At 52.4% G+C, this 17,633-nt stretch overlaps 1 protein-coding gene across 1 annotated transcript in view; it reads left to right on the plus strand.

Annotated features, from left to right (window-relative positions):
• Nav1 (neuron navigator 1) overlaps window positions 1–17,633 on the plus strand; it is a 171,758-nt gene that overhangs the window by 14,787 nt on the left and 139,338 nt on the right. Inside the window, exon 3 of the mRNA XM_032915084.1 lies at window positions 7,293–8,093. Coding sequence (XP_032770975.1) covers window positions 7,293–8,093 — 801 coding nt within the window. The remainder of the gene's footprint in view (window positions 1–7,292; window positions 8,094–17,633) is intronic.

Consider the following 17,633-nt stretch of genomic DNA (forward strand, 5'->3'; position numbering starts at 1 on the left):
CATGTTGATGAAGGTTAGTGTGGACGGCTGTAGGCCCCTCACAGGCCTGCACTCGAGGTCTAATTTTCTCAGGTACCCCCAGTGTGGTCTTGGGCAAGTTTCTTTCTCCATAAAATGAAGGTAACGATACTCCCTGATGCACAGGGTTTATAAGGTACACAACGAATATAAGAGGGCCCAGGTATGTGGTGTCCGTGGGGTCTCCTGCCCTCAGTTCAGCAAACCTCAGTGCGCTATCACCTTCTGTCTTCTATAGGAAGATTTCAATTCAGTGGTGGGAGAGGGTCTGGCTTAGGATGCAGCTAAGCAGAGTGTGATTCCATGGCTCCTGACTACATCAACAGTGAGGAGAGACTCAAAATTGTGCGGGGCAGTCAAAAAGGGATTTCTGAGCAAGGGGGCCTTGCGAGATGTATTGGACTTTATCACATAGAGAAAGGCCAGGCAAAGCAAAGGTATGGGGGTTGGTGGGGAGAATTAGACCTGGGAAGAGGCAGGTAAAGAAGCATTAGGGGCCACAGTTGCCAGAAGACAAAGTCAGAGCTATGGAGGTCTTGCATATTGGACAGCACAGGCCCACTCGACAGCTAGGCCCGCCAAGGGTGGAGTGGTCCTTACCTTGAAAGGCTATCCAGACCACCAAGTTGCAGATCTTCCTCCTGCAGATCACAGAGCTGTGGCTATGAGGAGAGGAAGGCCTCTATGCCCTTGGACCCTGAGTCCACACTTCTACCTCCAGGACTGCCCTCGGAGAACCAGCCACCAGGAAGAAAGAACACTTGGCAAAAACTAGGAACAGCACAGTACAGCCCAGAGCTAGGTTCTGCTGGCCCCAGACATTCTAGCCATGGGGTTCCTGAGGAACCCATGACTGGAGGACAGGCCTGCCCTTACACACTAGGTCTGGAACAGGCTCTTTTGAACCCTGTTCCCTCAGGTTTTGCAGACCTGTAGAAGAGGGCTAATACCTCTTCAGCCTTAAAGAGACATTCTCTAGCGGCTTCAGGTCCTGTCTCCCTGTGTGATGAGAAATGACTTGGCTTGCTTCTCCAGGCCTCCTCTCTCATCCCCGTGTTATTCCCTATCCTGTCGGTATTAGGGCTTGGAGGAGCGGAGGAGCGGGAGGCCAGGCAGCTGAGAGATCAAGGAATGTGTGCAGCAGCTGACGGTTGATCCACATTTCTGTCCTCTTGGGATTGGGGCAGGGTTGGGAGCAGGGTGGGGGTTAGGCTCTAGAACCCTGGTTCTGTTACCATTCTTTCATCTCAAGCCGTTTTCCCTGACAGGCAGGCAGATCACAGTTTCTCCCCTAAACTCACACATCTGACCTTTGAGCCTAGAATGATAATCTATAATCCCTAGCTCAGGGAGTCTGTAGGACTAGAGAGGGGGATGCCAGGGACTTGCAGAAAACACAGTAATGTCTTCTCTACCAGTTCTATTGCAAAACAAAGCTAGCAGCTGGGCTGTTGGCAAGCAAGCAGAACAATCTAACAGGACTTCCTGGGGGTTAGCGTGCTAGGGTGTTCGTGTGACACCACTGTTTGTCATTAACTTTTTCTTATGCACATAGGAGTAGATGGTGAGCCCTAGTCCTAGTTTAGTACTTAAACACGTACCAAACAGTCTGGGCTGTGAGGATACCTGTGGCCTTGCTTACCCCTTTCTCTCAGACGTGTAGCAGAACTCCCCCATACTTTTGAATACGGCAGAAGTTTGAGGCACATGAGGAAGTCTTCTAGCTAGATTTCCCAAGGTCATTCCCAAAGATATGGGGTTTCCTTTGAAAGGGACAAGGACAGATTCTATGGCCTCCCCCTGTCCCAGGGCTGCTGAGAAGTGAGAAAAGATGTTACTGGGATTGCATCCCAGAGGCCTGGCTCCCACTCCGTGCTCCAGCTGTGCTGTCTCTCACCACAGGGTACTGAGAGGTCAACCCTGTTTACAGGCCCCGCACATCTGCTGTGAGTCACGCATTCATTCATTGAATTAGTCGTCACTCAGCAAATATTCCTGAGAGCCTACTACGTGCACGGGACTTCAATAGCCTTTGAAGCCTAGCTCAACTAAAAATGGATTCTCGAGAAACACAAACAGATGATGAATGACAGCTACAGATGTTAAGGGATCATCAAAGTGGCTGCAGTGAACGGTGGGGCGGGGTGGGGGTGCCATCCTTAAAGGAGGGGCATTGGCCTTCACAAAGGGTTGAGCAAAGCTGGGTCTGGTAGCACAGGTGCAATTTCAGCATTCAGAAAAGTCTAAGGCAGAAGGATATTAAGTTCAAGGCTAGCTTGGTGAGACCTTGTCTCAAGAAAGAAAAAAAATAACACCCATCCAAGAGCTGTACAGGCCCCAAATATTAATTCTTGACCTCCCCTTTCCTGCACACCCAGATTTAGCCCATGAGTAGATTCTAATGGCTCTACTGTGGTATGCCATTGGCCACTCTTGCAACCATCGTCTCCAGCACTATCTTTTGGCAGGGTTCACCATTCAGCCAAGGACCTGTACAGTTTGCCTCCACAGGAGACTCAAAAGGAAGCCAGGTCTCTCTCTCCCTGACCTGCCAGTGTTATTCTGAATGACATCTGTATATAAAGACCCAAAAAGCCCTCTGTGTCCTGCCCCTCCTCCCCTCTCTCCCCCAACTTCCTGCAGCCTCCCTGCTTCTTTCTCTCTGACATTTCACCTTCCTTGTTGACTTTCAAAAAATACACCATGAATTTCTTATTTTCATCCCAGATCTGTGTCTCCTTGGCATTTTTTTTAAAGATTTATTCATTTATTATATATAAGTACACTGTAGCTGTCTTCAGACACCAGAAGAGGGCATTGGATCCCATTCCAGATGGTTGTGAGCCACCATGTGGTTGCTGGGAATTGAACTCAGGACCTCTGGAAGAGCAGTCGGTGCTCTTAACCGCTGAGCCATCTCTCCAGCCCTTAGCATTTTTTTTAAACATCCATTTTGTGTGTGTGTCTGTGGGAACTTAGAGGACAACTCTTAGGAGTTGGCTCCACGATGTGGGTTCTAGGCATGGAACGGAAGTTGTCAAGCCAGTTAGTGGCAGGTGTGCTTGCCTGCTGAGCTATCCTGTTGGTCCCTCCTTAGAGCTTTGAAGTAGCCGGTATCTCTAACCAATTTGTTGTCTGTCTTTTCCCACCAAGGAAAAGGGTTTGTTTTGTGTTTTGTTAAATCCCCAACATCTATCCCAGCGGACCTGAACCAGCATGAGTAACCAAGAGCTGTCTTTCTAGAGATGTTGTGCTCACACATCAGCTGTTTCCACAGTCTCTGGCCTGGCCTTGCCCACCTACTGAGGGGTAGAGTGACTTAGGGAAATGACCTGGTAGAAGGAAGTGGGGAGCAGCATTCTACAGAGACAGGGGCATGTCAGAATCTTCTTGGAAAGTTACAAAGAAGGCTATCAAAGGGGGATGAGCACAGCAAGCCTTAAAGAGGAGCCTGTCACTCTTTGGGGTTGATGGCTCCAGGCCCTAGCCTGGGATGGGCCAGGCTTGCAGGCACTCATGGTTGGGTTTCTAGTCTTTGTTCTCCAGCTCCTGACTCTGGGCACTGAAACAAGAGTGCTGCCAGTCCCCAAACTCTGTCCTGGGTTCAGCAGGGTGTGGACCCCCCCCCACTACTCTCACCCTTACATTCCTTCCCCCCAAGGTCACCTTTCAAGGTCATCAGGTCAGGAAGAGCCCAGCTCTCATTTCTACCTTCTTCTCCCTTCCACTGCCTTTGCCCCAGCTCTGCTAACACTGTGCCAAGAAGCGGAGCCCCAGACCACCCACCACCCCGGTGTTACAACATCATTTCCAGTCCCAGGGGTGTGAGAATGGAGAGTTCCCCACAGTGGCCTCTCCCTGGCCCCACGCCTACATCTCCATTCCTCACATTGCTTCAAGCTATCAGTCAGCAGACATGGTTGAATCGCACATCCTCATCCCAGCACAGAAATGGGAAGAAACAGGGCGTCGAGTTACAGGAGAGCTAGGGACTGAAGATATAAATGATCCCAAACCAGCCTCTTTCCCCACCTCCCCAGTAGGAACTGGCAGGAGCCAGCCCTCAGGTCACTGACATCAGTAGCACCCTCTGTCTACCCAGCCCACTCCCCGCCCCCCAACCCCCATCTTGCAGTCCCTTGAGGATCACTGGCCTCTATGCAATGAGACATTTGAGACCTGGCATTTTCACAGGGTGGCAAAGGGAGAAATAGCTGAGTCTGAGGGGCTTGGGGCTGATCTTGGGGACAGTAGGGCATGGCAGAACCCTCTCTTTTTGGGAATCACTGGAGGGAACACTCTGTACATCTTGGCTTTATCGACAGATGCCAGGATGGCTGTTGCCACGGCAGCAGAGCATCCTCCCTACAGAAGAGGACGGTTGGGAAATGCTGGGGATGTGAAAAGAATGAGAAAGAGTGAGACGGAGGTGTGCTGGAGCCTTGGGGTATTCCAAGACCGTGTGTGAAGGGACCACTACCTGGCCATGGCCAAACCCTTTAAAGACAGGAGGAAGACTGCTCTCAAGAAGCCTGGCAGCGAGTCAGTTTGTGACATTGTGCATAGATAGTATTTTACATTTCAGAAACCGACAGGTGACATGCTGTGTGGGAGGGGAGGGACCCCAGGCTTAGAAGGTAGAAAAGGGAGGTGCCTCCCTTCTGGTAAGAACAGATACTGACTTGATTTCAGCCAAGAGGCTGAGGAACGATCTTTCCTTCATCTGGTCTGCCTTATTCTGAAGAGAAGCAGAATTTCAGGGGCTGTTTACTGGAGGAAGGAAAGGGACTGAGATTTGGGGAATACAATATCCCGTGAGAGACGGCCTAGAGGAACAAAGAGGATACAGAGAAGAGGAGGAATACGTAAGCCGACACACGGGATCAAGTGAGGGAATGAGGCAACCATGGAGGAAGGAAGGTCAGGTCCCGGGGGCAGTGGGCATCCGGAGCAAAGGAAATGCAGGTGGATAGAACAACTCATGGACTAGGGCCTCACAAAATGCTGAAGGCTTTCCTACAGACAGGCACGTCAGAGAGGAAGGGTCAGGTTGAGCCAGGAGTATTGGCCGCAGCAGTAGACATGAGTGGATAGACATGGTGTTGTTCAGTCAGGATGGTCACCAGAGGAGAAGAATTTTTATGCTGGGCATTGGGGAATTATCAATAACAATCAAGAACTTGGTGAATCAGCCCACAGGCCTCCATTGGTTTCCAAATTTCAATTTGTAGAGAAAGCAACATCCCTGTGCGGTTGGGTCAGAGCATTTATTATATAAATAATAATTGTATAAATTACAGAATGGCAGCTAGAACAGAATGAGAACTTTACAAATGATGGTTTTTTTCCATAATCCTACCACTCTGGGGGGTCGAAGCAGGAGGATCCCAAGGTCCAGTGGTTTGTGACACTCTTACACCTCATCTGTGGGATCAGAGAAGCTCTAGCTCTTACTTGAACTAGGAGCTGATGTTCAGGTATAACCATGAGTGTTTGTGTGTTCTGTGACATCGTCCATGCTTGCTCATAGTCTAGCTGCATAGCCCTCAACTGGGCTATCCAGTTGACCAGCTTCAGATTTCTCGTAGGCTTGGCTCCAACTCTGAGTTTCCAAAGATCGGGACTTAGGGCCTCTGAGCACAGTCTGCCTGGTGACTCTCAACACCCAGACCTCTGCCTGCACACTGAGGCGGCACCTCCTGTCACTGCTGTAACTAGAACATAACATGACCACGTCCATGTCCATAGACAAGTGGGTGACACTGCATCTTCACTGGGACAAAGTTATTTCCCCAAGTCTTGGGTTGTCTGCCTTGAATCCCCGCCAGACATTAAGTTCCCGATGCATAGACACTCTTCATCTTTCTCTGGATCTCCAAGGTCAGCTAATGTCCACAGTTCTCTTGCCAAGCACCTCTCTGCCCAATAATCCCATACTCCGCACCGTGCTAAATGCAGCCTGTCTGCTACAGTCTCTGTCCTAGAAAGCTTTATAGAATCTCAATCCAGCCCCGGGGTCATGGAAGTTAGAGTATCCTGGGCTCTGGTCAGCACCCCAGTGTCCAGCATTCAGGCCTCAGATCCTGAGTTGTTAATACCTACTCTGGGATAGCATGGCACTTGGAGAGCTCCTATGCTGATGGGACAGACATATCCAGGATCTTTTAAATCGGTTCTGCAGCTCTGCCAAGAGTCCTTAGTGTCTGCTCTGAGTCCTTAGTGTCCCAAAACCCTTTTAACTAGGGAGCTAGTATTATAACCATTGTAAGAGGAACTGAGGCCCAATGACTTTGACAAGGTCATGTGATCAAGTGGAATGGAGACTCAGACTCCCGCTCCCAGGGGTTAGCCTCTTCAACACCTCAGTTCCCCTTCCCTGTCAACCCTGGGCTCTGTCTAAAGCACCCTGTCCTGCCCTGTGTCCCTTCTGGGTGTAGGAGGGCAAACTGTATCTTAGAAACTGAAGAGAATTTCTGAGGGAAACTAAAGGTTTGTGGGAACTTCCTTCAGACTCTGCTAGTTTCTACCCAAGACATACAGGGCCACTCTTTCTTCTGGGTCTAAGACACCCTTTCCCAGCACCTTTACTTGAACCCCTTAGTCTCCCCTCCTCCACTCATGCTTTTTCCCAGATGCAGCAGGGAACCTTCTACCCCATCTGTCTGTAGAAAGCAAGGAGAAAAACTGGTGGGATCCTCTCTGTGCCCCCAGGGCTCAGCTCACAGACACCTCCCCCTCCCGAGCCAGAAATAGACACACTCTCTCCCCTACCTCCCTCCCCTTGCGCACACTCCACCCCTCCTCCTGTTTGCTCCCCGCCTTCCCCCTCCCCTCTTTCGCTGGGAGCTGCAGCCCGCAGCCTCTCGAGCTGGAGGGAGGAGTGTAGAGAGGGCGCTGCCCGGGAGTGTGCAGCCCGCAGCACGGATCGGCAGCCGGGGTACCGAGACGAGATCCCAGCATCACAGCACGTCCCGGCTTTGATGGAGCCGCTGATCTTCTATCGTTCCTTTGACTGATTTAAATTTTTTAATTTATATTCTCCCCGCCCCGCCCCTTTTCCTTCGACCCCGCCCCATCAACCCGCTATTTCCTTGCCTTTTCCTCTTCCCGGGCTCCCTTCTCCGCATTTCTTCCCCTTCCCCTTCGCCCTCCGCTCGCCCCCTTGCTCCCTCCCCTTCCTCTCCCCTTCCTCCGCGGTTTCTTCCGTCCTCCCCCCCCATCCCGCCCCCTCCTCTCCCGGCGCTCCCGCCCCCTCCCCCGCCCCGTGCCTGCAGACGCGCGGATCGTCCATGCGCTCCTCACAGGCAGAATGCTGGGCAGCAGCGTCAAGAGCGTGCAGCCCGAGGTGGAGCTGAGCGGCGGCAGCGGCAGCGGCGGCGACGAGGGTGCGGACGAGCCTCGGGGAGCCAGCAGAAAGGCAGCCGCGGCGGACGGGAGAGGCATGCTGCCCAAGCGCGCCAAGGCGGCAGGCAGCAGTGGCAGTATGGCCAAGGCCAGTGCAGCGGAGCTGAAGGTCTTCAAGTCCGGCAGCGTGGACAGTCGTGTTCCCGGCGGGCTGCCTGTCTCCAACCTGCGCAAACAGAAGTCGCTCACCAACCTCTCGTTTCTCACGGACTCCGAGAAAAAGCTGCAACTGTATGAGCCTGAGTGGAGCGATGATATGGCCAAGGCACCCAAGGGTTTGGGCAAATTGGGGCCCAAGGGCCGCGAGACTCCTCTGATGTCCAAGACACTGTCCAAGTCTGAGCATTCGCTCTTCCAGCCCAAAGGTGGCCCTGCGGGCGGCGCCAAGACCCCACTGGCTCCGCTAGCGCCCAGCCTAGGCAAACCTAGCCGGATTCCTCGGGGACCCTATGCAGAGGTCAAGCCTCTCAGCAAGGCGCCCGAGGCAGCGGTGAGCGATGATGGCAAATCGGATGACGAGCTACTTTCCAGCAAGGCTAAGGCGCAAAAGGGCTCAGGGGCTGTGCCCTCTGCCAAGGGCCAGGAGGAGCGGGCCTTCCTCAAGGTGGACCCCGAGCTTGTGGTTACCGTGCTGGGCGACCTGGAGCAGCTACTCTTCAGCCAAATGCTAGGTAAGTCTTGCCGCCCCGCCCCACCCCGCCCCTGGTTTTCTCCTGGCCAGCTGCAGGGAGAGGTGGTAAAAGCGAAGCTTTCCAAACCCTTTCTCCCCCTATACCGATCACTGGCCAGGTTAGGAGAGGCATTACTGCCCAGATGTGCAGAGCTGGCCTACCTCCAGCTGTGTCTGGCTAACGTGTGTGTCTTAAAGATGTCGCTGATGGGAGCCTGGGTTCTGCTGTGGCCTGTTGTAAGTGAGGGTGGACAATGGGGACGGGGGACTTGGGTGCTTAGAAATCATTAGCTTCCCTGAATTTTGAAGTCCGTAGTCCTAATATGGCAAACGGCGGTGAGGTTGGTAGAAACACCAGCTGAGGAGTGGTCTGCGCTAAGTAACACAGCATCCAGCATGGCTAGGGAAGCCTTGTTAAGAGCCCAGATCTAGGGCAAAGATGTGGGGAAAGCAGATGTAAGGGCTAGTTGGTCCTTGGAGCAGAGCTGAGGCTCCACTTCCTCTGTGAATCCCGGGTGGGAGCTTGAGTCGGATTTCCCCGGGTGTGGGGGACCTGGCAACAAGAAGAGTCTGGGGCCAGGGAGCCGGGCGAGCAGCCAGCTGTGTGCATCTGGATACACGTCCTTTCCCCCAGCCCCAAGCAGTCACCCCCGTCCCCCTAAAAGGTCTGGGCTTTTGCAAGGAGACTCCGGAGAAGCCTTTGCCCTTTGGCTAATGAAAGCCAAGCTGGCGGGAAGGGAGGGACAAAGCTTCCTCGGTGGAGGAAGCCAGAGAGCTGCTCCATTGTTCTCCAAGCCTGAACAGTCCGAGGAAAAAATCCAGAGCCAGCCCGGGAACCGTGTTTTCTTTCTGTGGAGCCCCTGTCCTCAGACAGGGATGCATGGAGGATGTGCCTAACGAGGCTGCTGTGCCTTGGAAGCCGGCACTGGCAGTCCAGGAGCTGTAGGAGACCGGCTGCTAGCCACCTTAAGTGCACAGACTTGTTGCAGTGGATATGGGTCCTCAGGCGCCAGAGCCCAGGGACCCCATCTTCCTGGGTACCTTGTAGGCGGGTACCGGCTCCGCTGGGGGCTGGGAAGGGGCGTGTCCTGAGCGTGTGAAAGGGCGGGGCCAAGAGGAGGGTGGCGGTCCAAGTGACCATATTGATGGAAAGAGAAGCTAATGCTGGCCCAAGGCCCCTGGAGAATGCTGAAGGAAACCTGTTCGGCCTGCTGCAGTCATCCTGAGACCTCCCCCCACCCCACCCCACCCCCAGCTGTGGGGTGCTGAGGGTCTGGTGAACAGGGATTCCACCTCTGACACAGATAGCTCTCTCTGGTAGAGGCAGTCAGAAGACTGGACAAGGGCAAAGGGAGGAAAACTGCCTTGTGCCTTTAGGCTGCCCCCAAAATTCGATTTGACAGTGGAAAGGAGGGGTAGGGTGGAGTGTATAGACGTGACAGGCAGAAGTGCCACCTTATTGCCTGTTGAGCGTATCAGAGATCCTGCCCTCAAGCAGCTTGCCATTCAAAGGGCTTAGACAGTAAGGACGACAGAACACTTGGCACCAGGAGGGCTATGTGGGGGAGGAAAACTGGACTGGGGTCTGGAGAGGGACGGAGAAGGGGGGGCCTGTCTTAGGCCTCACTGGAGGAGGTGGCCATGGAATTGGGCCTTGAGACATGGGGCTATCTTGGAATGAATGAACATCATCTGAAAGGGCTGAGGGGGAAAGGGTCTTCATACGCTTCAGGCACGGGAAGAGTGTTGGAGTAGAGGGCACAGCCCCATTTTCAAGGTCAGGGCTTCCCCTGTTTGGGGTTGGTTAGTTAATCTAGTCCTCCCTCCCTAGTCAAGGCATTTCCCACACTGCCCATCAAAGGCCTCTTAGCTGCTTCTCGAGAAGGGTCACCATGGGAACTCTGAAAGATGGTCCTAGAGCAGGCTCGGGGCAGGAGAGGAAGAGAACTTGAGCTGTGCTCTCTTAGTCCTGCCTAGGTGTCCTTTCTAGGACCCTCCAGCACACTTCCAGGAGATCACTTAACAATTATGGGGGTTTGGGGGCCGGGGAACTCCTCCCTTTCTAGCTGGTCAGATGCTGGGCCAAAGCCAAGAGCCTGCTGCTTGAGCAGAAGAATCCTCAATTGCTGCTCTTTTGTGGGACACCTAAGAGGAGGAGGAGCCCACAGGTGTGGAAGGGTCTGATGGAGGTGTGTGTACTGGCCTTGGGCCAGCAGAGCCATTCCAGTGGCCTCCTAGAGAGCGATGGAGGTTCAGTCTCAGGTGGAGGAGAGAGGTGGGAAGTCTGCAGAGGTCGCCATGTGGCCTCTGGGTGAGAAGACCAAGATACAGTGGCATCAGGCCCCAGAATACACCGTCTGGAATCAGTCGATAGGAGGCAGTTGATGACTCTAGGCCAAGCCTTTTTCCTATGTGAAGATGAGGAAGACACCAGGAGGAGTAAGGGAGAAGGTGGGGAAGGTCGGCATCCCAGGGCCTGTACACGTCTGCCCAGGGTTAGGGAAGGCCCTTGGTGTGCAGCACGGAGGCATTGAGGACAAGGCTGTTAGGATGTCTCCGAATGGCTAAAGTCATGGAGTTTTTGCTCCCACCCATGAGGCCCAGTGTCAGCTCATACACATTCCCTGTACTGCCTCAGACCCGACTCTGCAGGTAAAGGGCAGGGAGCTAGGGCAGCCTCAAGTGGGAGCCTTTCTGGAATGAAGGGGAAGCACTGAAACCTGGTCATCCCTTTCCAGTCTCACCTGGGTCGCAGATGATCTAAACAAGCTCTCTGCCCCTTCCCTAACCGGAAGCTGCCAAGTATGGTCTCCCTGGAGAGTGCTGGAAGCATAGAAGGCTGAGGGCCAGTCCCAGGGGAAATAGGCCAAGTCGAGTACCCTACCTTGACAGTCCATATGAGATAGTTTTGATTATGGAGGAAGGACACTAGGCCAGCTCTGGGGCAAAGCAGAAAGCTATATTCCCCGACTCTTTGTCCAGAAGTCCTAAGTTCTGGTTCCTCCTCTAGGGCTCAGTTTCCCCCATATGAGTGGAAGAGGCCCCTCCCATGGCTCATCCTGTAAGAGCGGAGGCAGGGACTAGACCTTGTGCACAACCTGGGTGGATCAAAGACAACTTATATTAACACAGAGAAGTTAAAATTACAGTTATACCCCAAGTCATACTTCAGCCCATCGCCTCTTCATCTGAAGATTAAAACAGTCAGTTTGTTGACTCCCCAAACGTTCAGCCTTCCAGGAAAGACTGGACAGAATAAGACAGGAAAGACCTGAGGTCAGGGTGAGAAAGAAGCCAGGTCTTGGCGTTCATAGTCCCATTTCTTCACAGAAGGTGTCTGGCATCCATGGATGGGTTTCCATGGCAACTGTTCTCTACCCTCAGAAGCACCGACCAAATACAATTAAGGAGGAGAGGCAGGAAGCTATCCATTTCTAAGGCACTGGGGCGTTGGGGAGGAGGGCTGGGAAAGGGTTGCTTCCAAGAATGCACTCTGGACTTATGTTGAGTGCTGTGGGATGACCTCCTTTCCCAAGCACTTCTCACCCTCCTTCCTCCGGTGCCTTGGTGGAGAGTGGACATGTGACTGGAGATAGCTTGCCTTGAGCAGGCAGGTGTTTATGAATATGCAAAGATATGCAAATATATGCAAGATCACCTAGTATCAGAAGCTCCACCCACAGGCATGGTGGGTGATTCCAGGAGTTCTATGAGGCCTGGAAAGCGCATGGGCAACCTTTCCCACCTCCCTTCCCTGAATAGCAGTGTTTGGCTAGAGGGGAGTGTTGGAACCACAGGTTGATGAAACGTTTGTGGCAGCATGCAGGGCCGGCTGGTAAATGTGCTCATGTGGAATAGGAGGTGACACAGGACCTTAGGGCTCGGGGCCTCCTGCTTTCCACTGAGCAGACATTTCTCTCCCTGCCACTTTCAGGATGGCTTCATCCAAGGCTAGGCTTGGGTCTCCACCCCAGGGGAGACAGGGAGTCCTACTCCACTGCTCCTGATGGCTGGTCTCCTCACAAGACAACCCAGGTTCTGTGTTGCAGAGGAAAAGACCTGGATGAGTAGGTCTTAGAGGTAGGCTGGGATGATGTTTTTCCCATTACTGGCTGACTCCAAGCCCAGAGACCTTAAATGGGACTAAGTCATCTGGGACCCTGGCAGGTGTTTCCTGACACTCTCTTCTTGTTTTATTTTTCTGTCCTGTGCCCAGTCTGCTCCTGGGGCTGTAATCAGCCCCTCCCTGCCCCTCGTCCCAAGCTGCCCAACCACACTCCTCTCCTGCTACTCTCTCTGATACATTCATTTCCACTTCTCCAGCCTCTGGCCCCAGGGCTCAGTGATGCAGGGGGCTTCCTGGAGCTCCAGTCCCCAGGGTGCACGGCTGCAGTTCAGCACCCGGCTGCCGCCCGTCGCTCAGCTGCCCTTGCACCACACTGCAGCATCTCCCAGGACAGGCAAGGGCGAGATGCCCTCCTCTCTACAGCCTGCTCAGCCTTCCCTGGGATTTCTTAGAGCCACCGAGTGGAAATTGTCTAGATGAGCTACCCACTAAACGCTGAAATTAATCCCTCTGTGGCACCATAGGCAGGTGGGCGTTCTGTTTACACGCCCCTGGTAACAGAGGGCTCACTACCTTATTTTCCTGGAAAGCTTTCACTGTCGGAAGGTCCCCAACCCCCGTCTAGATGCTGTCTCCTGAGAATTTCTTCCGTGGTGCACATTTGCTCTTTGGATCCTTAACAGATGAAGGGAGCCCGCATTTCACAGAAGTTTGGTGCCTGTCAGAGCTTCATCTCATCTTTTCCTCCCTTAGCCCTGTCTTTTCTTATGTCTTTCTCGTGGAGAAGGAGTCTGACCTATATGCACCTGGTTCCCAGGCCTGATCGCGTGCCTATCTTCCATCGGATCTCATTCCTGCCTCCGAATACTGTTTACCTCTTAAAACGACTCCCTGCTGAGGATCCGTAGGGCTCAGAGCACCTGGCTGTAGGTTTTTCCCCTCTGTCCCAGAGAAGCTGTTCCCAGACAAAGCCTTTCTTTCCCTTTGCCTGAGTTCCTGTGCTAGCCAGCCAGCAGAAGGGAAATGGACGTCACCTGTTTCTCATTTGCTCTGGCTGACCTCCCCCCACACCCTGTTGGATTACCCACATGTGTTTGATGTCCAGGGAGCCTGCAGCCTTCCCTCTCTTACACATAAAGAGCCAGGGCACCAGACCCAGCTGACTACCCTAAATGGAGAGGTGACCTCCAACAGAAGCCCACAGAATCCCTGCCATCAAGGCAGACACCTCCCCACACTGCTGTTTCTGCCGCCTGGGAGGCCAGACCCCCAAACCTCCCTGGTTCCGTTCCGTCCCACTTTGTTCAATAAAGTCAAGGTTCTGCTTCCTTCTGGCTGGCAAACATCAGTGTTCAGACTGGAAAGATGTCTTCTCACGAGAGGTGGAGACAGGAACATAGTTGGTCTAGGACCCAGTAGGCATCTGTGTTCCTCTGCCTAGCCTGTGCTACAGTGGGTAGGGGCTGCCTAACCTGTGCTACAGTGGGTAGGGGAGGAAGGGATCATAGATGTTCTGCAGGCTTCCAGCTCTTGCTGTCAACACCACTGTACGTCTTGTGTTTATACACACAGTTCTTCATCCCATTCCGTCCAGACCTCAGTAAGGCAACCGGGGACTCTCGGCAGGAGCCATGCCTTGGCCCGGGCCATCCCGGAATCTATTTTAGATATCTCAATGATACATTTCAGGGCCATGGGAGTGGGTGGTTTCTCTGCAGAACCTTCTAATTTCTGGGTTGCAGTCTCGCACAGTGTGTCTGATGGTGCTGCTACCCCTGTGACTTGGGAATGCGGGCACCAAGAACTAGCACTTTGGTCAATATGGTCAGCCACTCCCACTGCCTGTCCCCTGCACTGTTGTCTGAGGACTATCCATTGGGAGTCCTGCTGTTGGGTAGAGCTGGGTGCAGGAGATTTGAGTCAAGAGTTCCAGATGTTTTCATAGAGAGCTGGCGTTATAAACTGTGACCTCAGGATGACTACTGAGACAACAAATGCACAATGCAGTGGAAGTATTGACATAATGGTTTATGTGGCACACAGAGCAGATGCCTGGGTTGAATGTTGGATTGAGCAGGGTAGCATGTGTTCCCATGGATCAGTGCATGTCAGTACCAGCGCACTCTGGTTTCCAGCACAAATGCCTTGGTTTCCAGCACAAATGCCTTTACATGTGTCTATATGTATGTACACAAGGGCTGGACCAGTTTAAGAGTGTGAAACATGACCACGGAGGAGCAACTTCCCCCAAACAGACCCCCAGGCAGAGACTGCAGGCTTCAGAGGCCTGGCTTCTTTCCCAGACAAGCACTTTAAGTACTGGTTACCCTTCAGACTCTGAAGACACAGACTTTCTTTGCCCTTGGTGACCCACTAAACAGGCCCTTCCCTTTAGGGAGAGCTGGCAGCCATCCAGACAGGAGGCCCTGCCTTCTCTCTACAGAGTCCCCAAGGTGCCATGGGGCCTAGAATTCCAAGGTCCCTATGCTGGAGAGGCACTTTCCAGGAGCCATGCTGCTGGATTTTTCCTAGGTGGAAGGAGAAGGAAAGCTTAAGAATACAATACCTGTTTGTGGTGGTTAGCATTGTGTGGCTTCTAGGGCATATGTGTCATTATTTCTTGGTACTTACAAATGAAGAAATTGAAACCTTAAAAAAGCCACCTGAAGCCAGGAAAGCAAATGAGTATCAGAGCCAGAATTTGAACTTAATCTCTAGGATGTACTGCTTCCTAGATCCCCAGTCCTTCCCCCAGTTTTTTTTCCTCCCTTCTAATTCTGCTTCATTCATAAGAAACATGTCAAGCAGCTGGCAAGGGTAAACCAGTGTGCAGATGAGACTGGGGCGTTAGGCAGGCTTGCTAGGTGGAGAGGTGGGCAGAGCTCCTTCCTGGCTGACTGGAGGAGAGGTGGTTTAGGAGAAGAAACGGGTGGCAGGATTGCGGTTGATGGGAAAGAGTACGCTGGGCCAATAGGCTCTGGGGAAACATCAGAAGGAATGAACACAGGAGATTTCCAAAGGACCTCCCCCAAAGTCCTGTGTATCCTCCCTCTTAGGTGAGGTTGCCAGTAACATTAACTCCCCAGGGCCTTCGGGTTCTGCAGCTCCTGACTAGAGAGGGATGTAGCTGTTAAGAGAGGTGCCTAAGGACCCCTCTGTTCAGAGGCTTCCTTCCTCATTAGGTACGGTTCAGATGGGGCCTACTGTCTAAGGTGCGGTGTTCTGCCCTTATCAGGAATTGGTCTTCCTTTAGCTTCCAGCTTTAGCTAGACTATGTGTGCCCTGCTAAATGCAGACCACCAGCCCCCAAAGCATGAACCAGACCACCCACAGCACAGCCCCAGAACTAGACTCTAGGGCTCTCTCCTCTTCCCTCCTCCCTTCTCCCCTTCCCCCTCCCCTTCTCTTCTCCTCCTCTCTTTTTTCTCCCTCACCTCTTGCCCTCGTTTTCCAAGACCTGGGTCTCCTGTAGCTCAGGCTGGCCTCTGATTAGATAGTTAGCTGAGGATAAATATTGAACTCTTGATCTTGCCCTGCCCGGCTTTACAAGCACAGACCCACGACATCCATGGAAATGTTCACTTACGTCTGACTTTGAAGCCGGGATACACAGAACAGAGGCTGCATTTCAGCCTCTGAATTGTCTGTTCGATTCAAGAAGCCATACCAAAGGAGTTAGAAATATATTCAAAGGAACCATAGCTGTGCACGGTGGTGTATATTCTGTAATCTCAGACGTTCAGGAAGCTTAGGCAGGAGGACTGCAAGTTTAAGAATAGCTGTGGTGTTTTAGTTAGGGTTTCTATTGCTGCAATGCAACACCGTGACCAAAACAACTTGGGGACGGTTTATCGGGCCTACAATTCCAGGAAGGTTCATCACTGAAGGAAGTCAGGACACAAACAGGGCAGGAACCTGGAGGCAGGAGCTGATGCGGAGGCCATGGAGGGGTGCTACTTAGTGGCTTGTTTGGCCTGTTTTCTTATAGACGCAGGACTACTAGCACAGGGATGGCAAACCCACAATGGGCTGGGCCCCCTCTTATCAATCACTAATTAAGAAAATGCCCCACAGGCTTGCCTATGACTTGATCATATGGAACCATTCTCTCAATTAAGACTCCTTATCTGATGGTTATAGCTTGTATCAAGTACATATAGACTAGTCAGGACACTTGGCAATGCAACTTAGGCCCTATCTCAAAAAGAGTTTTTTTTTTAACATTTATTTATTTTTATTTATATGAATGTGCTGTAGCTATCTTCAGACATAGACCAGAAGAGGGCATCAGATCCCATTACAGATGGTTGTGAGTCACCATGTGGTTGCTGGGAATTGAACTCAGGACCCCTGGAGGAGCAGTCAGTACTGAGTCATCTCTCCAGCCCTCAAAAGAGTTTTTTTTTTTTAAAGAGGCACAGGGGGGCTGGGATTTAGCTCAGTGGTAGAGCGCTTACCTAGGAAGCGCAAGGCCCTGGGTTCGGTCCCCAGCTCCAAAAAAGAACCAAAAAAAAAAAAAAAAAAAAGAGGCACAGGGGTACACCATTTGCCTAGCATACACAAAATCTAGGCTTGTTCTCCAGCCCTTCCTGACCCCCCTCCACACAAACATAGCGGAATCATACATAACCTTGGCATAGAGAGGTTGCTACTCATCCAGCTTTGTTTGAATGAGTATAGCACGGCATTGGGGATGGCTGGCTTGGAGCTCTCGGAGAAGACAGTCCTCCAAGGAGTGAAGGAAACAGGCTGCCCTGGGGTTAGGAGGGCACACAGGATGTGAGGATCCCATTTACTTTATATTCAAGACTTCTATCCTTTTTCTTCCTGTCTGACTCAGTTGCTATAGGAGTCATGGAGGAGTTTGCTTTGCCACGGAATCTAGCTGTCGCAAAGTGTACTGTCCTGGAGTTCAGGGTTTGCCATAGGAGAGTAGACTTAGCATCTTAATCCTTCCACGGGGCCTTGATGATGATAGAGCATCCAGGAGTTGCTGCAGGACTTGACCCCTGGCTTCGCTGTCAACATGTCCCTGCTTCAGCACTTGGAAGGGAGCAGCCACTGCAAAGACAGCATCTATGCTCCAGGCCATGCCATGGTCTGTCATGGTGGATGACTGCAGACATGAGAGATGACCTTCTATGGCTGCCAGGGCTGGGCCTGGGATTCCTGATACTTCCTAGACAGCAGGGTTGGCTTGTTCTCAGCAGGCAGTATGGAGAGGCTGCTGTGCTCCTGTTGCTGCCATTAAGGGGACACGTTGAGTTTTCAGGGGCCCCATGGCCAAGTCTCCAGGTAAAGAGGCTTGCTTGTCACCCTAAGCCTTGCTAGTCTCTGAGCTTAACCTGTAGCTTCAGGGCCACTCTGAGCCTTGCTGCAGAGTTTTGGATCTTTGGAAGAGAGTACCCAGCCCCAGGACTGTAATGAAGGTTATATAGTGTGCAGAGGTCAGATACCTTCATGTAAGGCTCTTCA

This window comes from Rattus rattus, chromosome 10, assembly GCF_011064425.1.
Source record: "Rattus rattus isolate New Zealand chromosome 10, Rrattus_CSIRO_v1, whole genome shotgun sequence".
Taxonomy (NCBI): domain Eukaryota; kingdom Metazoa; phylum Chordata; class Mammalia; order Rodentia; family Muridae; genus Rattus; species Rattus rattus.